This window comes from Pelobates fuscus, chromosome 3 (genome assembly GCF_036172605.1).
Source record: "Pelobates fuscus isolate aPelFus1 chromosome 3, aPelFus1.pri, whole genome shotgun sequence".
Lineage (NCBI taxonomy): Eukaryota > Metazoa > Chordata > Amphibia > Anura > Pelobatidae > Pelobates > Pelobates fuscus.
The window spans coordinates 49,727,223-49,753,262 of record NC_086319.1 but is presented as its reverse complement, the minus strand read 5'-3'; the positions used below and the strand labels follow the sequence as shown (position 1 = coordinate 49,753,262).

General features: G+C 37.9%; 1 protein-coding gene across 1 annotated transcript in view; it reads left to right on the top strand.

Annotated features, from left to right (window-relative positions):
* The window catches only part of CNOT2 (CCR4-NOT transcription complex subunit 2), a 58,894-nt gene that overhangs the window by 26,905 nt on the left and 5,949 nt on the right, over positions 1-26,040 (top strand). Inside the window, exons 2-13 of the mRNA XM_063447010.1 lie at positions 8,641-8,763; positions 10,089-10,161; positions 10,908-11,055; positions 11,234-11,419; positions 11,969-12,048; positions 15,929-16,054; positions 16,540-16,664; positions 17,801-17,921; positions 19,990-20,146; positions 23,780-23,841; positions 24,037-24,086; positions 24,821-24,921. Of these exons, the coding sequence (XP_063303080.1) occupies positions 8,653-8,763; positions 10,089-10,161; positions 10,908-11,055; positions 11,234-11,419; positions 11,969-12,048; positions 15,929-16,054; positions 16,540-16,664; positions 17,801-17,921; positions 19,990-20,146; positions 23,780-23,841; positions 24,037-24,086; positions 24,821-24,921 (1,340 nt within the window). The 5' untranslated portion in view covers positions 8,641-8,652. The remainder of the gene's footprint in view (positions 1-8,640; positions 8,764-10,088; positions 10,162-10,907; positions 11,056-11,233; positions 11,420-11,968; positions 12,049-15,928; positions 16,055-16,539; positions 16,665-17,800; positions 17,922-19,989; positions 20,147-23,779; positions 23,842-24,036; positions 24,087-24,820; positions 24,922-26,040) is intronic.

Genomic DNA, 26,040 nt, shown 5'->3' with positions numbered 1-26,040 from the left:
GTAATTCCCATAGTTAATAGCATCAAACACCGCTACATACACCACAATATTAGAAACTGGTTTAACTAGTACGTCCACAGTATTTCTTAATACTTACCCGAATGTCGCGGTTTCCCCACTAGAGATCAGTGTTGCCCCCGGTTTGGGGGGACTGCCTGACAGCCCAGACAATCCCCCACTCAGCAAATTAGGCCCCCACGGGCCATGTGATTGCTATGAAAGAGCATTTTTAACACACAAATATAGATGCTAACTTTGGCCAGTTTTTGTGACTAAGTGGCTACTAAGACTTGACATACCCCATGTTGAATACCCTGGGTTATCTTCTTTAAAAAAAAAAAAAGAAATAATAAAAAAATATATATATTTAAATGTGAGGTGTGATTCAGAGATTTGACAGATAAATGTTACAATGTCACTATTGATAAATTTAAAAACGATATATTTTGAAACAGCAATGTCCTACTTGTACTTATAGCTCTATAACTTGCAAAAAAAAAAAAAAGCTGAGAACATGTTAACATTCGGCATTTCTTAACTCTTTTGTATATAGTAAATTTATATGATATGATGAAAATAATTGTATCTTTAGAATGACCAAAAACAGTATATAATATTTGTGGGTACAGTAAATGAGTATGGGGAAAATTACAGCTAAACCACAAACACCGCAGAAATGTAAAAACAGCCCTGGTCATTAACGGTAAGAACATTGAAAAACGGTCTGGTCACTAAGGGGTTAATGCATGTAATTACTTTCTTGTAATCCTTAGCTGCAGACCTTGTCTGGAAGCTTTGTTGATATTCGAATATAGTACTTTGGCCCCGCATCACACTTCTACATTAATTACATGAGAAACTGTAACCAAACGCATGGCCTATTTGTTAGTAAAACTAGTTTTGCCATAGAGGAGCTTGTTTCCCCACAGCTGACATGCTCAGCCTACCTTGTTATGATATGACCAACATTGATATTGCTAATACAGAAGTGGAGCATGTGGTTGAGTCACCAATGCCTGGAAATCCCCGTTTCCTTGTCAAACCTTCAAAACTATAAACACACAGAATTAGTTGGTGGTGCAAAAAAATAATAATATATATATATAAAATCAACAGTATTATCACTCTTTCACAGCAAACAAGAGTGACTTAATAACCAATACATGCAAACAATATGTGTTCAATGCTCAGGCATGCTTAGTATTCTAAGATGCAACTATCCCATACAAGTGTATGGGGGCGATATAAGAATCAAACTTGGCTTTTGATTTCGTTACAATACTGTAGATATTTCTCAAATCACATAGAAAAGTTCTAAAACGTGAGTATAGGGTAATTCTTTTCATTAATAACTCTCTAAAACAAGATAAAAAAATAAAAAAAAACACACTTGTGCCATTACTTGTTTTAAATCCACTATAAGCGTCCAAGTACCAAGCTCTTCAGCTATCACAATTTTAAATGTGTTGTGTCTCTCCCTATCCTCCCTTGGGTATCATTCCAAACGGTTTAACCCAGGCCTAACAGTACCATAGCCATGACAATGATACATAGTCGTTATTGTGCTTACACCGCCTTTTTAAAGAAACACAAAAATGTGACAACATTTTATTGTACCAGTGCACATTTTGTAGAAACAAATACAATTTCCCAGCCAAGTGCTTACAGTTAACATGTTTATTAAATAGACCATAAGAACAGTGGTACTTTGTATTTTGTGTTAACAGTGTATTGGTAGTTCACAGGTTATATAGTTACTGAATAATATCATTGGTGCCAGGTGATCCTTTTGGCACCAGTATTTGCTCCAAGTAACTTGCAAAAACAAAACAGAATTTGTTAATTTTGTATTCTAGGAAATAATGTGTAACTTTAATTATGTGTGAATAGATGGCTAATCATATGCTTAATACACACATTTACAACAAACTTTTTAGCCCTTGTAGTGCTGGTCTCTGTCATGCTGTGATATTCCTCCCTGGCTGTAGTCCTCCTCAGTTTTGTTAATCTCAGCCAATCGAATGCTTCTAGTATTTGGGCGCGTCAAATAGGCTCTCTGTGCTAATCATATGCTCTCTGTGAGAAGCATTTGATTGAATAACGAAGTCTAACTCGACTATTGCAGTGGAAGCGTCACTAGAGGTGTGTTTTAACCCTGCAATAAAAACTGCCAATTCTACTAAACTGCAATGTTTTACATTGCAGGGTTAAAACGACAGATACTGCAACCCGCGATTAAGTGGTTTGTGTCATTTTAACTATACCTTTTAAGAGGAGGATGAATTAAGCAAGTCTGCTTGACATACATCTTATCTGTGCTGATAATGTTTTAAATTTTGCTTTGTCCTTTGCTTTTCAGGTTCTTCTAGTAATGATGTGGCACTTCTAGGAAGCCTTTACTTCTGTTACTACTGCTAGTGTCAAGTTAAATTGGAACTAGTCCTAGGTCTCCTAGATTTTACTATCTGACCGCTATCCAGATCTTGGCATGTTTGGAATCGCACTTTGTGATGATTTTTTTTTTTTTTAATATTACAAATATTTCTTAAATGTACGCATGGAGCATCATCGTAGAACTCTCCTTGCGTCTACTACTAATCACTCACTGTGCTGTTTAAGGGTGAACAAAAGAGTGTGGCCTTACTGGTAGACCAGATACATACATGATCTAGGTGCTCTGCTCTCTAAACCTAATATCTCCAAACCTAATATAACTTACAGAGACCAACAACCACCACATGGGCCAGGGTAAAAAAAGCTGGGCTACGTCACTCTCGGCCCACAACACACCTTAGTAGCACATTTGGTCCGATGGACGAGTTCTACTCCACGCTGGGGAACCTACACAGGTTGTTCGGGTCCAAGCCAAGCTCTGACGTTTCTGGGGATACAAGGTCAGAAGTGGATAAACGGGCAGTGGCTGTGGACCTACAAATGCTGGCTCAGTCATGAATATCGCTCTGACAATGCTAACAGGAGACCTCCAAGAAGAGATCCGGTCTGAGATCGCAGGCCACAGGGCTGAGCTCTCCAGGATGGAGGGGTGAGTACAGTCCTCTTAGGTACAGGATATTTGGTGCAAACAGCACCATCACTCCACTGACCTTGCAGCACAGAGCTAAGATAGCCGCCTCCTCGATATAAGGTGACCGGTGGAGCCAAATTTAATGTTGCTATATCAGGAATGTAAGAAAGTAGCCAACTTGGAGCTGAATATTGATAGGTGTGAAATTTTAAATATCACCATTGCAACGCCCACCGCACATAGACTATAAAAGGGAATTGGATACATAAGGAGCCAACTCAACTTTGTTAGACATTTTCTCCCGCTTCTTAGTATGGTTTATTCAAATCTGAGTTCTTGGGGTAAATTATGTTTTTAATTTTTTGGTTCGGCTGTTTGAATGCGATTAAGATGAACCTACGTCTGTGCATCTTGTGTTTAATGAAGACTATACCAATTAAGCGACCAGAAGCGTTTTTCACCTCTTTGGATACAGCTTTTCAGGCATTTATCTGGAGGGACCATGGCCCTAGGCTGAAATTACTGGTCCTTGGACTATCCAAACACCTGGGTGGGGTCAGGCTCCCATCATTTAAGTCTACTATTATGCTACACATCTACAACGTATAACTGACTGAAAGGATGGGGAACATATCCCCCACTGGATTCTTCTAGAAATGATGGACTCGAGGGGCAGACTGCTAGCCTTGATTTGGCTTGAGAGGCGTCATGTACTTCCTGATTTACTTATATACCCTTACATTGGGTCATCTTTGACAATTTGGTTCTCATGCAGAAGAACCAAATCTCTTTCTTATTTTTACCTTTATTTTATTTTTTCCTCACTATTTTTGAATTTGTCAGAATTAGCTACATTTACATTTTCAAAGGGGAATTAAGCTACCTCATATCTTATCATTTTTATCTTTCATCTTCTTTCTCTTTTATTCCCCCTTTTTACTGTTCTACAGATTTCTTATTACTTTCTTTCTTTTTGGGTTGTGTATAGGAAGGGAGTCTTCTCGCAGTGCAGGTTATCCTTGGTTTCATCAGCAGGTAGTCACCATCCTTAACATGCAAAATAAATATTACTGTACGTCTTTCGGGAAGGTTTCAGGACAGGGATTACTATTTAGGCCTCTAATCTTTCCCCATATAGAAAGTTGACCCAGATTAATGTAGAAATAAAAAGCTTTAGTGTGTTACGCCTTCGATACGCCCATGTCTTGGTCTCTGTCAAAATGCATTTTGTATTTGGTCATGGTCTATTTAAACTTCTGTTTATTGTATATATCGGTCTGCAATGTACTTCTAATTGTCTAACCATGTGAAACGCTAAGCTCCGAAATAAATATTGTCAAAAACAAAAGAGGAACTGTCACTTTCCCTGGCAGATGAAAATTTCCTTATCATCTCACACATGCACAGAATCCATATTCCCAGAGTGAGTACACCCACACTGAACCCTTTCTCTCAAGACTCCGTCAGATGTAATACATATGGGGACGGCTGGTGGCTCAATTAAGGGATTGTCCAATAAGATACACATAACAGCCTGTGTGTGTGCACTGCATGACGGCTGGGAATGAGCTTAGGACAGGTATTTTTAGTCCTTCAATTGTATTTTTTGATACATTATCTGTATACTCTATTTAAAAGGAAGCCATTTTCCCCATATGGTCACCCTCCTAACAATTATTCGAAAGTTAACTTTCTTCCAGATTCGATACTTGATATTAATAGATTTCCTAAATTTTTAATGCTAGGTTTTAATGTGGCTGTGTTGTCCACTTAACTGTATGACCGTTCATGGAAAATAGGAAGCTTTAAATCTGTTTTGCAGTATAGAAGAGAATTACGCCAACGTGCTCGTAATCCCAAAGTCCTGGAAAGCTGACCTGGAAATTGAGTAATTGTCATACTACCTTCATCATAGTATTTTTAACGCCTAATTTAGAATGGAGGGAAATATAGCAATTAGATCCACTCTGTTCAGCTGATGTATTTGCAGGCTTTATGTTTTGGTTTTTTTTAAAAGTGTTTTCGTTGAATAATCTACTTTCGGTGTGAGTAAAAAAAGTATCCAAGAGCAATTGTGCAGCAGCTTCTTTGGCTGCCTCTGTGTATGCATGTAGGTGTGTATATATATATATAGAGAGAGATGCATACATTTTTATTTTTATTTTTTTTTTTCCTCCTTGCAAAGGAAAAAAATAAAAAATCTGTTGTGGCATTGTGGTCTGTTTCAAAGCAGGTGTTGCTGCTTGAGAATGTACTGCCAAAAGATGTTCATGTTTTCATTCCCCCCCAGAATATTTCAGCCTTATCTGAAATTGTTAAATATTTCTCAGAAGCAGCACTGTTTTCCTTTAGGATCACTAAAGTGCTGTGATTTAGATTCAGCTTAGTGTCCTTCTAAGAAATTAGTGTGCTGCTTTGATGTAAACCGTTTTACTCTGCTATTTTGCACTATGCACCTCTAGTGGCTGTGTGGCTGGCTTCCACTAGAGGCATTTAAACTCTGTAATGAGAACATCACCCTTCTACAGAACAGCAATGTTTTCACTTGCATGGTCATGGTACCCAGATAAGTTCGTTGAGATGAAGTGGTCTGGGTGCTTGTAGCGAACCTTTAAAATGGCGCACCCGGCACCCACACGTTCAATGCCGTCTGTAGGTTATATTAGTTGTTTAAGCTACGTCTTTATTTTAATTTTTTTAATTAATCTTCTTTCAGGTTTGTTTTGTTAGAATTAGGTTTGCTCCCTTCTGTCTAGAATTGCTGTGGGATTACAGAAACCCTTGCTATGCATGAATTATGAGAAGTCAAGCAGTGTAATAGAAAGTTAAAGGGCTACTCCAACCAAAAGACTGTGTTTTAAGAAAACCGAAAAAAATAATATAACACCTAAAACTTACCTCTTCCAGCAGAGAGGCAGAGTTCTTGCAGCCCAGCCTTCCTCTTCTAACACTAATCACTCCCCCTTACTGGATGGATGTCAGGGAGGGCGAGCTGATAAAAGGACATGGGCGGCACAGAAGGAGGGCTCTGTCGCCATTGGCGCAGGGCTCAAGCATTCTGTGCGTGCTGAGGTCATATGCTATTTTTTTAACAGAATTTTACTGGAACGTTTGTTTGGAACTTTTTTTTTTAGGCTGGCTAACGACACTGCTAGAGGTAGAGTTATAGCTCCAGCAGTAGAGGGGTTTCACGAACACTGATCATATAGACTCTAAGCACCACTTTGAATCACTGAAGTGGTCTTTATGACTGCCCGAGTCACTTCCTGGTTTGCCGAGAGATCCTTGCTCAAGATTATGAAATTTGCAGGAACTGAAGCAAAACGCAGGGACTTCAAAAATATTGTTTTAAAGAACACGCTTTGGAAAAATGGATATATTTATGATGTTCGATCGGTTCTTAGCACTTTTAAATACAGGACTACTCCTTCGTAAAATAAAGCACTGTAAAAGGACACTAGTATAACAACCAAAAACCCCTCATAGCAATACCAGCACTGCCATAGAGCATTAGATTACTTAATATCTCCTTAAGCAATAAAGAAATTATTACCATTATGAATTATTTGTTGCATGATGATGACAGGCTCACTGTAAACCTGATGGGTGTCAATATTAATGCAAAGTCTATTGAGCTGCTGAATTTAGAGCAACTCAGCATAAATGATCTCAAACCTGACTGTTAAAACTAGCTGCAGAATTTCCTAATCGAGGCAATGGGAAGTCTATGTGCACTACAGTATCATATATTTGAGGATCCCTCTATTTCTTAAAAAACAATTTGTGCTTTTAACGGTTGCACCTGGAACACCAAGATAATTTATCCAAGCCATTATAGAACAAATAATGAAATGATCTAAAATTGTCTTCTGTTCTCTGTTTCAGCTTGAGATCACTCTATTTCTGCGTTGAAAGCCTTTAAAACAATCCATGCTCCCTAATTCAATTTTAAGATCCTTCTGTAGTAGGTGATAACATTTTCTGTATAACTGATGTTTAAAATTAGAAACTGGAGTTTTAGGAGTCATTGATGCATCCCTTTTCACCCTTCGTGGGTTTATTAAAAAAACCTGCCAATTAGGCTCCATTATTTTCATGTAATCATCCGATTGTATGTAAAGTACCGCCTTAGGTGTTGGACATTTGCACATGACATTTTAAACGCTTTTAACCAATATAGTGTGCATGCAACACTATCTCTTTATTAGTTACTCGAGACCGCAACTTGCTCTTTATGGATGATTGCTATCCACTCCTCAGTTTGGGGGCAGTGAGTTTATTCTAAGTCCTAATACTCTGCTTGTAGTGTTCTCCACGAGACGCCATCTCAGGGGCACTGGTTAACCTGGGTTTTTATGCTTGGTTTGCTTTTACAGGCAGGGTCTCTTTGTCTCTGAGTTTTTAAAGACTTGTACTTTGTTTTGCTAATCGGTTTACTTTTTATGGCTCCTCTTGTATACAAATTGCTTAGCTTATATACTGGCCTGTTGCTATTTTCAGTAACCGCAATGTTTACATTGCAGGGATAACTCTTCCTCTAGTGTCTGTCATAAAGATTGCTGCTAGATGCGTCTTCATGGCACTGACGCAGCAAGACTTGGTCACGATACACCGAAGCCCTCAGAGACTGCGTTGATTTTGTTTTTTTTATGGGGAAGTTTGGGTGCATGCACAACACTTGCCATGCATTCGATTGGACCATGCTCGGGGACATCATGTCTCCATGATGTTGTGGGAGTCAGAAAAGTAATAGTTTTTTTTTTTTTTCACAAGAGGGGGGGCCTAAATTTACTAGGTACATTGACACTAAATACAAGTTTAAATCCCTAACTCTTTAGTGTCCCTTTAAGAAAAAATCCATGGCACAGGAATTATGGTCATTGTTCCTTTATTACCAATATTTGAGTGACCGTAAATTCTTCTATTAAAAGCAGATCTAAAATGTATGTCAATCCTATCATTCTAATGGTATAATTTCCTTAAGGAGTGTTCTTAAAGGGTTACTCCAGCCACCATGACCATTTGATAGTAGGATTATGCATGTGAATTGTTTCTGGTTGAAACACTGCACATAGAAATATATTGTTAATTGTGTGCTTTGAGCTAGTTGCACCCCCAGCACACAAAATAACTTTACTCTGGCTGCCAATATAAATTCTGTGCATAAAAAATGTCTCATTAGCAAGCCGTGCAAACTGGCAACAGATGTAAAAAGCTAGCTATCCCTCACACCATTCAAGAAATGGGAGAAATCCTCCCTCGCCTTCCTCACTCCCTCTTGTTGGCCCGGAGTGCGCACATTCGTGCAATCACATTCGTGCAATCACATGCTTCTCTATGAGACGCCTGTGATTGAACCGTGTGAGGCCCCTGTGATGTTGGAGAAGACTTGGAAGTCTGCGCCAGGAAGTTAGCCTGGCGCTGTTCAGGTAAATAGACTTTTTTTGTTTTATTTATTTCCCAACCCACCCCCCCCCCCCCCAGCATTTACTACAAATTGAGGGGGTAGGGGGATTCTGCATATTGCCCACTAGGGCATATTACACAGGGAAGATCTATATGATTATAGCAGAAGTATGCATTGTATGAATAATATTGTCATTTGTGTCTTTCAGGTGACATACAGCATGTTTGGTGCTTCAAGAAAGAAGTTTGTAGAGGGAGTCGACAGTGACTACCACGATGAGAATATGTATTATGGCCAGTCATCGATGTTTCCGCATCGGCCGGAAAAAGATGTAAGTCTTTTAGTTTGTTATAGTGATCTTCTCATCATGACCCCTGTTGCTTTTGTTGGGTTTACAAAGAAATTAACTGATGTTCTTACCTAACGTTTTTTTTCTTACAAAATCTCTGTTAAATAGACCGAACTGAAGTCTGAATGCCCCACTTTTGTCTCTAAGCATTTGCTAAAGGAACAGCTTTCATGGCTGATAATCTTCATATTGCAATTGTGTGTTAGACAAAATTGGCCCCATGTAGCCTATATTACCATAACCATGGAACTACAATTGTGAGACATCCTGCTTAGATAGTAATGAATGTAGAATTTTTTTTTTTTTTTTTTTAAACACATTTTGTAATTATCTTTCAATTATATTTTTAGTACAATTGTAGGGCAAAAAGGTTCAACACATTGCTCAGTTAGCATTATGACTTTAAATCAACCCTTCACTCAAAACACGATATGTAAAAAAAAAAAAAAAAAACCCCAAAAAACGTGCGACCACAAAAAAGTGATTTTAAGGGAGCATGTGGTATCCAATATTTTATTCTTTTCTTGTAATAATTAACATTACTGTTTTTGTAAGTGATATATTCATGTATATATTTTTACCTTTTATAGATGTTGGGATTGTTCCCTTGAACACACTTCGTATTGCTGGTGATAGGCTTCTCTGCAATCTATTAAAGGAATGTTCATAAATTACAAATTTAAATATTGAATTATTGGACTTCCCATTTTATGAAAATATTTTAAAGATTTGGAAAAATAAAAACCAAAATACTTACCTGTAATCCAGCACTGGGAAAGTCTAATCACAGAAACCACTCTGTTTGCTATTCTAAGTCGAATCATATGCTTCTCAAAGAGAAATTTGGTTGTGCTGGGCATGTTCACACTCCGCAAAAAGACCTTCTATGGCATTGAAACCATAATCTAATATCTTCCCAATAAAATAAACTCCTGTGTAACTAAAGTAAGGATTATTCCTCATTGGTAAAAGTTTACTTTAGCAATATAGGATTCACTTAATTGTTTTTACACTCTCGTGTTTCACATAGCTAGATTTTTTTCATGCGTACATTCATACGTAATTAGAATACAATTCCAATCACTAGTACATTTATGAATAGACCGTTTCAGAAACAAGGATAGCTTAGTAATAAACATTGTGTACAATGTTTTATTAGAAAACTGCTAGTTATTTCATATGCAAGAATATTTAAAAACTGAAAATCGAAAAATTGGTGTACTGTATGCATTTTAAAATAATATAATTTTATTTATGTATTTGCTTTCACTCAATGAAAAAAATGTTTTGCCTTATTTTTATTTCAGATGCTGGCATCTCCATCACCATCCGCATCGGGTCAACTGTCTCAATTTGGGGCAAGTTTATACGGGCAACAAAGTATGTTATCATTTTATTAATAGGTATTATGTGACCATTTTATATTGTTGACACGTTGCTTCTTTATACTGTTGCTACTTTAGTTTTCTACAATTTTTGTTATTCTTTACCTTGTATTATTTTTTTTTTAAAAACAGAATGCAGAATAATTGTTAATGTTTTTATGATTTTGTTTTTTATATAATGTTTTCAATGTTTTACATTTTATTTAAAGGAACAATATAGCATTAGAAATACAAACCTGTATTCCCAACACTATAGGAAGCCCGTGTCCCTCACGTACTAGGTCCCCTTTGTGAAATTGTCCCATCGCCTTCTCAGATGAAGTGGTTTGGGTGCCTATAGTGTCCCTGTAAGACTGACTTAGTATTTATTCATCACGTAAGGTAATTAACTGAAGGCATTTTATTTTTAAATTGACTGCCTTCATAAGGAGCAATTTGGAATATTCTAATCCTTTTGCTTTTTAGTACAAATGAGCACTTTTAGCTAGCTACTATAGAAAATATAATCTTACAATCCTGCCCAGATGTAATAATTATAACACACACAAATATTTTATTTCATACCTGTTCAAGTTTCCAGGTTGTAGAAAAAAAAGTAAGTAAATTGATACAGGGCACTTTCGAAAACTAAGTTGTGTAACTCTTTTCTTGTATGGGGAGTTATTTGCAAGTGGAATATTTTTCAATATGTGTGTTTGTTTATGTGTATTTTTTTTTCCCCCCCATGTAATTATTTTGCAGGTGCACTAGGCCTTCCAATGAGGGGGATGAGCAACAGCACTCCTCAATTAAATCGCAGCTTATCACAAGGCACTCAGTTACCAAACCATGTAACGCCGACAACAGGGGTACCGACAATGTCACTTCATACACCACCATCTCCGAGCAGGTATGGTGGGGGTGTCACGTATGCATATAGATATTGTGTCGTAGAAAGTTGAACTGGTTGATTTCTTTAGAATTAATGTATGCCACATTGATGATAAAGTGAGGATGGTGTTATTCCCTATAATATAGTACAATTATAATATAGTCACGCTGTTTTGTATTTGTTTTTCATTTTTTAGAGGCATATTGCCGATGAATCCCAGGAATATGATGAACCACTCCCAAGTTGGACAGGGCATTGGAGGAATTCCTAACCGGACAAACAACATGAGCAGTTCAGGTTTAGGTAGTCCTAACAGAAGCTCGCCTAGCATAATATGTATGCCAAAGCAGCCATCATCCCGGCAACCTTTTACTGTGAACAGGTGAGTGCTGTCTGTATGGTACTCCATTACTGAATCTTAGATGTGCATTGAGATCTCTTCACATAACTGCATTTATTTTATACCACATTCAACGTACATTTTACATGGAACATTTGAAAGATGTACACACCTAATTTCCGTGAGATTAGTGCTACATGTCTATGGGCACAGCTCCCTGTTTTTCTTTTTCCAAATCTCTTTTGGAGAAGTTTGGCAAACCCTGACCCGTGTAGCCCTCTATCTCTCTATGTGATAGTTCATTATATATACGCAGAGTGACCGGTCTGGGACTGGGCTGTAGGTGCAGATCGAGCACTGGATTTTATCAAACTGCCCAAATATGGTTTGGCACAAACCAGGGTATGGTTGTTTAGACTTTTTAAGAATCAGAACCATTGTAGCTCATTGTAGTGGTTATGGTGCTTACTGACCCTTTTAATATATACTTAAGATATAAGCATACTATTACCAGCATAATATTTATTTTATTTTTCTCTGTTACTCAACTGTATTTTTGTTTATTCTGCTTCCTGTTTTCTAATCTTACAGTATGTCTGGGTTTGGAATGAACAGAAATCAGGCATTTGGTTTGAACAATTCCTTATCGAGTAACATTTTTAATGGAACAGGTAAATGTTTCCCATGTTTCTGAATGTAAAGCCTACCTACAGATATTTTATTCTCATGTTTTTCATCTCTGCATTCATTGTAGGTAAATCTATTTTCTGCTGTATCCACAAAACACATTTTCCCATAATAAATGATCTTAGAATTAACTTCTCTAATAATCTTCTCACCTCCACATAATTTATAATTGAAAAACTCTAATGGTAAATATCAATTATTGTATAGTGAACAGCATGATCAATTGCTTAAAATGCTTAAAACTGATTTATCTTTTGATTTAACTCATTTAACACAGAAATTGTGTGCACAAGTGAGATTTTGATTGTATCCGGTACAGAAATATGAAACAATCATTTTTTGCTAGAACATAACTTGTAAACTTAATTATTTAACCAAAAAAACCCGGTGCAGTCAATTTCAAAATGAATAATTTCTAAAGTATTACTCACTTAAAGGCTGATTTATGTAACTACATACTAAATGCAAACTATAGGATCGATTGTAAGGAAGGTGTTGGAAAATTTTAAAAATTGTTTTGTTTTTTTAGTTTTGCCTTTCATTCCTCTAAATTACTAGTGGTGCAGAAAACTGTGAGGTCACTCCAGGTTTGATTTATCTCCCTTTAATATACTAAGTAACACTGCTTTCCAATCCAATCCACAAGGTACACCTACCAGTCCAGGATTTAGGAATTATTGAGTTGTGTCAAGGTGTTTTTTTTTTTTTTCATCTAAAAACACCTTAGACACAACTGGGTAATCCCTAAATCCTGGACTGGTAGGCGTACCTTGAGGACTGGTTTGGAAACCACTGCCATATAGAATATCTCTGGATTTTGATCTTTATCTGATGCCTCTCATGTTGTGTAGATATCTGAAATCAAGGCTCTTCCTTTGCTTTCTGTGAAAGAACAAAAGATAATGTCTCCATGTTTAGGTGAATTAAAAAAAAGTCAGTAAAGCGTGGCACCACTTCTCATTTAGACTATCAAAAGAGATCTAAAATCTAGAGGTTTATTTTTTCTTCTTTAACTGAATGAGTACCAAAGAGCATCTTTGTTGCACAAATGGGCTTCTCATTCCCTGAAATGCTGTAGGGATTATGTAGCTGTACATTTCCTGATGGTTATCTAGACACTTTATAGAAGGTGGTGTAGAAAGTATTTACCTAAGGTACTTATGATTTTTGATGTACTGAATGGCCCTTTAACTCTGCTTTTGCAAAGTTAAGTAAGAGCTTTTCTGGTCACACGTTAAAATAAAAAGCAACGAGATGTATAGTGGTTTTTATTTATTTATTTTTACATTTTCATCACTGAGTTTAGTTTGCATTTTCCTTTTGTATAGTGAAAGTAAACTAATGGGTATTCACCTTGCTACCAGACAGGTAAACTAAATTTCCCCCCTTACACTAAAACCCTGGACTTGCACGGAAGGGCCAGATTTTCTTTTCCTGCATGCAGGACAAATAGGTGACCACATCTCCGCAGTTGGAATAGGTGATATAGTAACTGGCTGTTACCTGGAGGTATTGGACTCCTAGCGTTTTGGGCGGCATCCTCCTGCCATCACTCTACTGTCCTAGATGCTGGAATTCTGATTATTTTATTAAATGTCCCATGTGGCGTTCACTATGGACCATCTTGGAACACAATGTAGGCTGCAGGAATTCCAGACTCAGGAAGCCGGAACAAGAAGGGTGGAGCCACGCCATGTTCGCAGCTTGTGAAATGTATAAGCAAGCTGCGTATGCATTCCAAAGCAATTAAGTGGCTTTACCAGGTATGTATGTGCTAGTTGCATTGTTTGTGCTGGCACGAATTTGAAATCCAAAAGAGAGTTTAAATGCTCCTACACGACTCTGAGTGTACGTTAATAGACGTCTTTTGTGTCTTACCTGCCCTCCCACACAAATATAGACCTTTTAAAGGACCACTTTAGTGCCAGGAAAACATACTCGTTTTCCTGGCACTAGAGTGCCCTGAGGGTGCCCCCACCCTCAGGGACCCCCTCCCACCCGCCTCTGGAAAGGGGAAAAGGGGTAAAACTTACCTTTTTCCAGCGCTGGGCGGGGAGCTCTCCTCCTCCTCTCCGCCCCGTCGGCTGAATGCGCACGCGCGGCAAGAGCTGCGCGCGCATTCAGCCGGTCGCATAGGAAAGCATTTGCAATGCTTTCCTATGGACGCTTGCGTGCTCTCACTGTGATTTTCACAGTGAGAATCACGCAAGCGCCTCTAGCGGCTGTCAATGAGACAGCCACTAGAGGATTATGGGGAAGGCTTAACCAATTTATAAACATAGCAGTTTCTCTGAAACTGCTATGTTTATAAAAAATTGGGTTAACCCTAGCTGGACCTGGCACCCAGACCACTTCATTAAGCTGAAGTGGTCTGGGTGCCTAGAGTGGTCCTTTAAGGTGAGAGCTCCTCTGTTCTTAAAAGTCCTCTTCTGTAAGTTTATTTTTTTTTTTTTTTTACATTTCAGAATTTTATGTAATCTACACAAGAAGGAATTTTAGAATTGAAAGCTGCTTAACAAAATAGCCATCCCGCTCGGCTTTTTTTTTTTTCTCCCACATTGTCGTTTTGTGTGTTATCGCATGGCCCTTAGAAAAAAGTGACCATAAAAGAAAATTTTATATTTTCATAGACTGCAGGTGCTCCTTTTTTTCCCCCCTCCCCCTTTATGTTAGAAATATTCAGTTTGTCATTGTATTTGTCCAAATATTCCTGTGAAGAAAAATCAAGGTCATAGCTCTCAACTTTGGTGGGGCAGGGAGACCTGTTTAATTTTAGCAAACCCTTCCTAACATTTCCACATGTCCCCTAGACTTTGTAGTCCAATTCTGGCAAGAAATGCCACCCCACACCATTACTGACCCACTGCCAAAAGATCAGGCTGGAGGATGTTGCAGGCAGCAGAACTTTCTCCACGGCGTCTCCAGACTCTGTCACGTCTGTCACATGTGCTCAGTGTGAACCTGCTTTCATCTGTAAAGAGCACAGGGCACCAGTGGCGAATTTGCTAATCTTGGTTCTCTGGCAAATGCCAAACGTCCTGCACGGTGTTGGGCTGTAAACACAACCCCCACCTGTGGACGTCGGGCCCTCATACCACCCTCATCTAGTCAGTTTCTGACCGTTTGAGCAGACACATGCACATTTGTGGCCTGCTGGAGGTCATTTTGCAGGGCTCTGGCAGTGCTCCTCCTGTTCCTCCTCCTGCTGCTGAGTTGTTGCCCTCCTTTCGGCCTCCTCCACGTCTCATGATGTACTGGCCTGTCTCCTGGTAGCGCCTCCATGCTCTGGACACTATGCTGACAGACACCGCAAACCTTCTTGCCACTGCTCGCATTAATGTGCTGGATGAGCTGCACTACCTGAGCCACTTGTGTGGGTTGTAGACTCCGTCTCATGCTACCACTAGAGTGAAAGCACCGCCAGCATTCAAAACTGACTAAAACATCAGCCAGGAAGCATAGGAACTTAGAAGTGGTCTTTTGTCACCACCTGCAGAACCACTCCTTTATTTGGGATGTCTTGCCAATTGCCTATGATTTCCACCTTTTGTCTATCCCATTTGCACAACAGCATGTAAAATTGATTGTCACTCAGTGTTGCTTCCTAAGTGGACAGTTTGATTTCACAGAAGTGTGATTGACTTGGAGTTACATTGTGGTGTTTAAGTGTTCCCTTTATTTTTTTGAGCAGTGTATATTCTATTTTATGTTAGGACCTATGTAACACTATTTTATTTGTCATTACTAAACTCCTTAGATTCATGTTTCAGTTTCAATTAGCTCTACATAAATATTTCTTTGTTTTTCCTTTTCCTACATTCATTTTGCATGGTTAGTTTTAAACTGAACAAATATGCATTTCAGATGGAAGTGAAAATGTGACCGGATTGGACCTTTCAGATTTCCCTGCACTAGCAGACAGGAACAGAAGGGAAGGAAGTGGGAACCCAACTCCATTAATAAATCCATTGGCAGGAAGGGCTCCTTACGGTAAACCATATGTTCGGAAATCTATCTAATATGATGCATTGCGCATTCTACTGTCTGACTGTCATTTGTATTCTTTAGACAAATTATGGCTAACCCGGGCACCCAAGTTGTTTTGTTAATTATTTTACTATAGAAAAGAGTATTATTATATAGTTTACATTATTTAGCTATGATCACTTTAAATACACATGCCACGGTTTTCTTTATCAGCTTCCTTATTGGCAAGCTCACCAAACCCCTTTAATTTAAAGCTATTAATTTTAAGTATATATTTTTTTATGGATCAGCTGGAATATTTTGCTAAATATGCATTAAAAAATGTATTTTTGGATTCCTCTATGCATTTACTGGTAGAGGAATTACTAGATGAAAAACATGATAGTATTTTAATATTTCCCCAGAATCAATCTGAAACAACCTCTATACTTAAACGTGACATACAGTAGGCAGTGTAAATTATTAATGTGCAAATTATCTTTTTGTAGTCGGAATGGTGACAAAACCAGCAAGCGAGCAGTCACAGGACTTCTCGATACACAATGAAGATTTCCCTGCATTACCAGGCTCCAGCTATAAGGACCCAACATCGAGCAATGATGACAACAAATCTGTAAGTAATTTTTGGTAATGTTTAGAATTACTGTTGACTGTATTTCAGTATGGCTTGCTAAACAGATTTGAGTTTTATATAGTTTCCTAGTTTCTCACCATCCATGTTAAACTTATTAATAATAAACTAATATTATTACTAAAGTAATATTCAATAAACTAGTGTTATTACCTCAGCAGTAGTTGAAGAAAACTGGATAGTACTCTTTAGATATGCAATATTAAAAAAACAAAATCACATGCCTAAATACTGCTTAACACTTTGACTAGGTGGTCATGGCTTATTAAACTTCAGCACCCAGGATAAAAAAAAAAAATGAATATGCATTGGGTATTTTTTTTTTTTTTTTTTAATCCAGCATTTCTCTCCTGGTAGAATTAGAGAATGACAGGGGGCACAAATGTATTGTATACTTGCCATTTTCCAATTCCCTTTTTCTTACTTGCCAATCACAAAAAGGCACACTGCACAATTGGTGTATATATAAAAATCTTAGCTGTTCCCAACATTAAAATACTACATCTATTTAAACGCCAGCACACTAAACAAGTTCTGATTCACAAGAGAAAATTGTCTCACACCCTGCATACTAAAAAATGCATTTTTATATGTATGAACAGAATATAAACGTTGTACAGCGCTACGGAATTTGCTGGCGCTACATAATTAATAAAATAATAATAAAAAAGCCAGTTGGCCTCTCTGAGCCACTGTCTTAACATTTTAGTTGTGCAGTTTTGCCCCACTGGACTTCAAACGTTATAACACATGTAGTATGAAGTCTGCATTTTCCACTAATTTTAAGAAAAGTGGTGGAGCAAGGTAATAATGGTGATATTAAAGTGCATTAGTGACCTGTAACTCCCCCAAAAAGCTTCTTTCACACTTGGGTATATCTATAATCATCTTGTAAAGTAGTGTGTGAAATGTATTTTTTACATTTTGTCTTTAGATTTTCCATGGCAATATCTCCAGTGCTGTTGGTTTGCTAAATTAATTCCTGATAATATCACTTTTTAAAAAATTTTTTTTTTATAAATTAGTGTTTATTAGTTGAAATGTTAATATTAACCTGAATAGTAATGTTTTTAGATATTACTCATGAAGTTTTTGTGTTTATATTTGTGTGCATGCAGAATTTAAATACTCCAGGAAAGACTGCCTCAAGTACAGACGGACCCAAATTCCCCGGGGACAAAAGTTCCACAACGCAAAATAATAACCAGCAGAAAAAAGGGATTCAGGTTATGCCAGACGGTTAGTGTTTTTTGTTTTTGTTTTTTTTACTTTGCGGAAAATATTTGCTTTTAGATGCTGTTCATGTCATTTTACAACACAGTACACTGAAGGTGAACTTATTTATCCTAAAGTATCAACACTTCAGTTAAACACAAAAACAGAAATCAGGATGTGTGTGATGTGTGTGTGCTCTGAGTTTATTTTAAAATAACTGCATTAATAAAGTAAAATAGAAAAATATTTTGCCCTTTCTCCTGCTTACCTTTCTTTGCAGGGAGGAGGCTATCTTCCCTTGTAGTCCTGGGTGTTTAATGATTCCCTTGTGGTCATTGGTGATTTCTAATCGTTGGTGGTCCACTGGAGTTAATAATATTAAATCCCTGCTGGTTCAGTAATCTTAAAGAAACACTATAATGTGAGAAATACAAATATGTATTCCTAATGCTTTAGTGCCCTAGTTGCCTTTTAGTTAACCGGGCAAAGGCTCCCAGGTATTTTACTTGCCTATTAGCTCTCTCCATGCTGGTCTTCTTTGTGAACCTCTGCCTCTTTTGCTGCGGTCATTAAGAAAGCTTTGTGAGGCTAGTGCGTATGCGTTGTCTGGCTCTCAGTGAGAAAGTAAAGGGACATGCTGGAAACCCCATTGACTGCACGGACTTCCTCCTTGAGAAATGAAACTAAGGGAGAGTTTAAAATGGTTCATACCACGTAGAGGTGCAGACTATATGCTCGACCACCAGGGAATCATTATTTTTTTAAACATTTCCACAGACTCCCTGCACGTCTGCCGACATGTCCCAAGGCAGCTGCCTGTGCCGCCTTACACTAGTGCCATTCCCCACAATGTTGCTAACCTTCGGTTCATGTGCCAGAGGTTCACCTTCACTGTGAAGGTGCATCAATACATTATTTTGCTTACACATATTTCCAGTTAGAAAATTAAAGTTTAACCTTTTCATGGCTTAAATTTAGATGTGTTTTAGGCAGTGGGTAAAACCCATGTTGTCCACCAGTGGCATTGTTAGAAACCTCTCTGGATTTTTACTCCTTTTGGCCTCAGATTGGGTTACACCGTCTGGAGGCCTGCTGTGTTTTGAACTTTAAAACACAAAACACGCATTACTCTGTAAACTCTGTTCCTGTACGTCCAGTGGTCTGATCTCAATTATGTGTCTGTTAGTCCACCCATTGTACAGCGCTACGGAATTTGTTGGCGTTATATAAATAATATAATAATAATAAAATAATAATATACTGGTAATGATGGAGAATTTAAAGAGGTAATTGCAGATTCTAAAACCAAGAAGCTGAATTTGAGAAATTGCATTTCAATTGACTGGCTTGGTTATTCACAAACAGCTAGATTGTAGACAAATTCCATTCTTGTAGTTGAATAAGCTTCACTGGTAGACCAGGGAATTTCACCAATTCCTCTCAGGCCAGCTAGCCATAAGTCAATCCGACGCCACCATCAAACCCCCCACCCCCATTCCTTGTAATGACACATCGGTCCCAAATCTCCCTAGCTCACCCACACCTTACTTACATAAGAAGTTTGTTTTCTGTAGCAGTGAGATTTAGCTGCAGTTCTGTACTGCGGTTTAAATCTTAGCACTGCAGCAGCTAGATCTATTCGATGTAATATAGTCAGCTTGCAGTTGATAGTGAACATTAGAGGAATTTTATTACCAGAGTCCTAGAGAATTGAGCCACATCAAAGTAGCTGAATTAGCTTTTACAAAGTATGTTGGGAACAGACTACTAAATCCCAATGACTTGTTTTATAACTGATGTAGAAAACGGAAAGGCTCAAAAGGCCCATAAAGATAGCTTTCACTGGAATGGCTAAAATCCGGTATTAACATATTGTAACCATTTTACAGAACATAGTTTGTTGTGCTGTAGTTTTTTTTTTTTTACAATGCTGTACTTTTGAATTACATCCCTATTCAAATTATTACAATATGCTTATATTTTCATTCTTGTGTTGCCACGAGTATAATTTTAATGGGGTGTTTTTTTTTTCTTCTTCTTCTTCTTTCAAATGGATGCAGTCTTAACAACACCTTGTTTTTGTCTTGTTCAGGGCGAGTTACCAACATTCCTCAAGGCATGGTGACAGATCAGTTCGGCATGATTGGCTTGTTAACATTCATCAGGGCAGCAGAAACAGATCCAGGGATGGTACATCTTGCATTAGGAAGTGACTTGACAACACTAGGCCTCAATCTAAACTCCCCAGAGTAAGTCAACTGGATCTGAAAAAAATAGTTTGACTTTTGATGAGTTTTTTGTTTTTATATTCTTTATTTGTGGTGTGCAGAAATGTACATGTACACATGTAGTTGGCCACGACAGCCGAGCTAAACATCTGACAAGTATACATGAGATATAGTTTCACGGCACATAAAAATATAAACAAAATACTGCACATTTTTCAATGAGAATAAACAATTTAAACTAGTCATTTTTCATTCTCCAAGCTATGAGCATGCTGGATGTTGGATACGTTATCTATACATATGAGGCATGCTCTATGTAATCAGGTTATGCCCTTTTAAGAAAAGACACGTAAGATAAACCTGCTCTTGACAATATAGTCAGTATCTACTAATTAGATAGTCTTTTAGTCTAAGCATACTCCCCTCTGGGCGATAGACAACTGTAATCATACAACTGGCAACGGCTGTCTAAGTCCGGGAAACATAATTATAAACAAAAACAAAAATAAAATGTACAATCTGTGTAAGAGAGTAAACTAAACTTATCATGAGCAGTCTATGACTGCTAATAAAACATAGGCACTTAGACTTGGGGTCAGACAGATAATTTGCTGTCTAGGATATACGAGTATAAGTAAAAACATAATCAACAGTGGTTTGCATCTTATCTTGCCCTGTAGTAAGTACAATCTATTGAAGAGAGTAAAATATACTTAACATAAGCCGTCTATGACTGTTTGTAAAACATAAGCACTTAAACTTAGGGTCAGGCAGGTCATTTGTTGTCTAGGATATACAAGTATAAGTAATAACATAGTCAATAGTGTTCAGCACCGTATCTCGTCCTGTAGCGTATTTAATCCGTTTAAGAAATCAAGATGTACCTATCGAAGGTGGTCTATGACTGCAAATAAAACATGGGTATATAAACACAGGGTCAGATAGGTCATTTGCGACTCTGTGCTTCTTTTGTCTCAAGTTCCGTCTGAGCATGTGGTGCGGGAGGCCGCATCCTCTGTTCGGCGGTGAGTGCGCAAGCTACAGTTTTTTACCCTTTCAGGTCCGTGAGGGATTCTGCGGGTACCGTTTTCCCTGTTTTTTTCTGCCCCTATGCTATTCTCACGGTTCTTATCCTCTCCCACTCCTTCCGTGGGAACTTGTTGTTGCAGCTGTAGGGTCTGAAGAAATCCCGCAGGGTCCTCGTCTGCGGACAGTGTTAAGATTGAGTCTTTTAGTGGGACCACCAGAGTACCCGCCACTCCCCATCGGTACCTGATGCCCTTGTCCCTCAGTTGGCGGGTGATCGGCATGAACTTCCTCCGCTCCAACAGAGTTATAAACGGGAGGTCAGCAAAGACTTTCACAAGGTGGTTGTCTACTGGGACAGAGGGAGTCTTTCTGGAGTAGCTCATCAGTGTAGCTTTAACCGCAGCATCTCTGGTAACGGCTATGATGTCCCTTAATGCATCCGCTGGGGTGGTCGGGGCTTTCCGGATTCGGAATGCTGCCGCTATCGGCCAGGTATCTCCTTCTTTTTTCGCCCCCATTATCACTGCAATTTTATTTACATATGTCAGTAGGGCCTCCGAGCCTATTTTTTCAGGGGCTCCGCGTATGCGGATATTTATTTTGCGGTGGCGTGTTTCCAGCGCCGTAACTGAGTGGGTGAGTCTTTGGAGTTGGAGCGTTAATGTGTCTATTTGTTTTCTGGCTTCTGTCAGCAAGGTGTCTCTTTCACCCCCTCGTGTTTTAACTGTAGCTAAGCGCTCTTTTACGCTGGTTACCTCTGTCCGTACTCCAGCCAGGTCTGACTTCCACACCGCCCGTCACATTAAAGGAACACTAAACGGTGACTAGGGCTCCTTCCGCGGCAAATAAATGGTTAATTAACCATTTGTTTGCTTATCTTAATCCAGCGCCTGGCTTCCTCGGCGCTGGTGACGTCAGCTCCCGAGTGCAGCTGAATGCGCATGCGCTGCTGCCAGAGGCGTGCATGCATTCAAACCTGCCCGTAGGAAAGCATTACTCAATGCTTTCCTATGGGGATCTTTTTTGACGCTGGAGGTCCGTGAGGTCCGTCGTTTCTCTGAAACTATTTTTTACACTGCAGGGTTATAACTCGGGGGGACCTGGCACCCAGACCACTTAATTCAGCTGAAGTGGTCTGGGTGCTTATAATGGTCCTTTAAGCAGTTTAAGCAGTTAATAATGTATAATACATAATTGTAATAGGAAAACTTGATTATCACATTGCAACAGATGTAGTTTCTTGTGTGTTGTCACTCCCCTCGTGCAAGTAAAAACGGTAACTAATTCTATCACTGATTTGTAAACTATTTTATTATTCTCAGTGAAGTGGTCATATGATTAGCAAAGTTCATGCAAAACACCTGTTTTGTAATCATTATTCAAGATGACCATATTTATGGACTGTGCTTTATTTGCTTCAGTAAATAAACTCTTAAAACTCATGCCACACCTTTTTATTTTTCCATTTATTTCTCCTCCATTTTTTTTTTATTTGGACTAATCTTGTGTGATCTATCTCTGAATAGCATTCTTATTCTATCTGCTCTTCATATTTAGTCTAATTCCACTGTACTGAAGCAAATACACTGTTACTATAAATGTTATAAGCTCAACATTTTATTTGTTTAATAAAGAAAAATTATGTTTTGCAATCTTAAAGGGTTCCTCCAAGTACCATGACCACTTAAGTGATTTGAAGTGGTCGTGGTAGTAGGAGTCTGTATTTGTAGTGTTTCGGCTTGACACCTTGCACATACTAAGATAATTGTAGTTGTGTGCTAATTGCACCCCAGCACATGTGACATTGGAAGCCCAGAACTCTGTTCCGGTTTGGCAATGTAAATTCTGTGCGTAAAATACGTTTGTCTTTTTAGACATATAAATCTTCCCCTTGCAAGTACAGGGTGGTGGCCCATAAGTCCCTACCCATCCATATATGTTATGTAATCGGTGTATCTGTGTGCTGGATGGGTAGGGACTTATGGGCCAACCTGTAGAGTGTCTACAAGCGGAAGTTAGCTTCACGCTCCCACCCATTCTGTATTCCCCACTGCTTCTTTCTGTTCCACAAAGTTTTTTAATTTTTTTTCCCTCCAATCCCTCCCTCCCCTTGCTGACCTGGAGCTCGTGCATGCACCTCGAGGCAGCGAAATTGTTCAATCACAGGCTTCTTTATGATAAGCTGGTGATTGAACTGCGTGCAACCCCAGTAATGTTAGAGAGGGTGTGGGAGCTTTGTTCGACACTGGATTCTATGTGAGTAAATTTATTTATTTTTTGCTTGTTTTCCATATTATACTGGAAAGGACCCCCAAGGGTTGAAGAAACCCTTTAAGCATTTCTTTGTCATTTGAAAAAAATATTTATAATTAAAAAATCCATTACCTCTCATTATATGTAGGTAGATTTATAAGGGAATATTTCAACAATGCTGTGCATCAAAATATCCCCTAATACAAAGCCTTCTTAAAAATTAATAATAATAAAATAATAAAAAGATCCTCTCGTCCTGACAGACTGACATATGTACGACATTACGGATTACAGTGTACAATGTTTAGATAGATATGCTATGTCTGCCTGTATGTACATGCATTTAAGTTTATTTCTTCTTTCTTTAAACAGAAATCTTTACCCAAAATTTGCTTCACCGTGGGCATCATCGCCGTGTCGACCTCAAGACATTGGTATGACATTTCATGTGGTGACATTAAAGTTCTATATAATTTTCTTATACATTTTTTAAGCAAATGGATTTACTGTAAATTGTTCACAAGGTGGCAATGTGATTGTTACAGCAGCACTCTGTATATCATTTGAAAATCCTTTACAAAATAAGTAAAGCTTTTTGGAATAATATCATTTTTGTTTCTCTTTTGTAGATTTCCACGTCCCATCGGAATACTTAACGAACATTCATATTAGGGATAAGGTCAGTAGTTTTCCGTGAACAATTATTCACACAGTGTTTTACTAAAAACTAGAATAGGGAGACGGTGCATTCTTAAATCGTTAAAGGGCCAATGTTATACTACGGTGTATAAAAAGCTCACATCTAAAAAAGCATATGTATAAATAACCACTAGACACAGCAATTTTTAGTAAATAAGTGGAAAATAGGTACACTTGCATCTGTCACTATATATATTTTTGCATTATAAATTCTAGTTGTCCATGCAGTAGCCTCCTAGTCAGTAGCTTCAAGCCCCCCCTCCCCTCCACGACTCCCTAATTAGAGATAAAGGTACTTTACAAAAGTGGATTTCTCCGACTATATCCATATTTATTGTGATCCTATAGACTCCACAGCGCAATTTCTATATTGCACGTTGCAAATATTCAGTGGTCTTAAACTTTAAAATCACAGAATCTTCATCTATCATAATATTTCATGACATTTAATATGACTGTTGACAGTGTTGCATGAAATAATTGTTTTGTGCTATTTTTACTATTCACTAGTAATACTGGATAATGAGGCATGACATTTCTGTTAATTTCCCATATTCAGAGGAGAATTTGGAATGGCTCTCTTGTAGGAATAACATTACTAGAATGCTTTAAATAAAAGCTAGCATATTGTTTTATATTTTACCATATATAATTGCTTTAATTTTGTTTCACCTTTGGTTTCATTTTTTTGTTTGTTTGTTTTTTCTTTTCTAGTTGGCTGCAATAAAACTTGGCCGATATGGAGAAGACTTATTGTTCTATCTCTATTACATGAATGGCGGAGATGTTTTACAGCTTTTAGCTGCTGTCGAACTGTACGTTTAATCTGTTTTTGTTTACGACGCATGCCTTTGTAAAGTGTGCTTGTGTGTGTTCCTGATTAGTTTAATGCTATTTCACCTTTCTGGTATAGATCATCTTTACAGATGGAATAAAATTCTAATCTTTCCCTAGATTAAATGTTTTGAATCTTCAAACGGCAGTGTCCCAGCTCATGGCACATAGAACACTATTGATGTGCCATGTTTTGATGAATTTTGGTCTACTTTTCAAATTACCAGCTGCTTATTGATTGTTACACTGCTATCCCAGCATGCTTTGTAAATGAGAATGATTTAGTTTTCTGTCTGCTACTTTTGCATTATACAGTTATGTTTATTAGAAAAAAAAAATCTCTTACTCTTCTAGCATTGTGTATATTTCCCTCTCAGGAATTTATACCGACTATATCTATGGAATTTAGAAAAAGTGTGCTTGCAGTTAGTCTATCTTAAAAACTTTATATTTTTAACTGCAACAACAGGGCAGCAACACTGGGTTAGAAATATAATGGCTACTTTCAATGTAGCTTCTACTTTCTACGTTTTTTTAAAATTTATTTTAATTCATAACCGTTTTTTCTGAATAATTAAAATTGTATGCATCTAAATGCTGGAGGCAAAAGTTGTTACATGGCTTACAATAAATACTTTTTATTTTGCTAATTTTGTTTAGAGAGAAACAACTTTTTTTTACATTACTTTTACGAAACACTGCCTTTTGATACTTGTATAGCATAGTTTTGCTCGGCAGCATATAGGCTATTTCCTAATTAAATCATTGTTTTCTCCAAGGTTTCTTCAATTGGTAATGTGAAATAAAATGTCTTAAAAATGTGAGTTGAAAAAAAAAACAAACCTCTTTCACATTGACATAATATAGTTTGAGGGTCTCCAAGTAACATAACCCCTTTCAAAATGGCCTGATGTAAAATAAGTCTTCACGGAACATAAGAATCATCCACTTTGATAATGTGGCATTAAACCTTTAGCATCATCAGTGTCAATTCTGTCTAATTATGATGACTGGTTGGCTGAAAGTGTCGGGGTGAGTTAGCACTTTCAACCAGTCACTGTAGTCCTGGTTGTACAAATTGACAGAGGTAATGCTAAAAT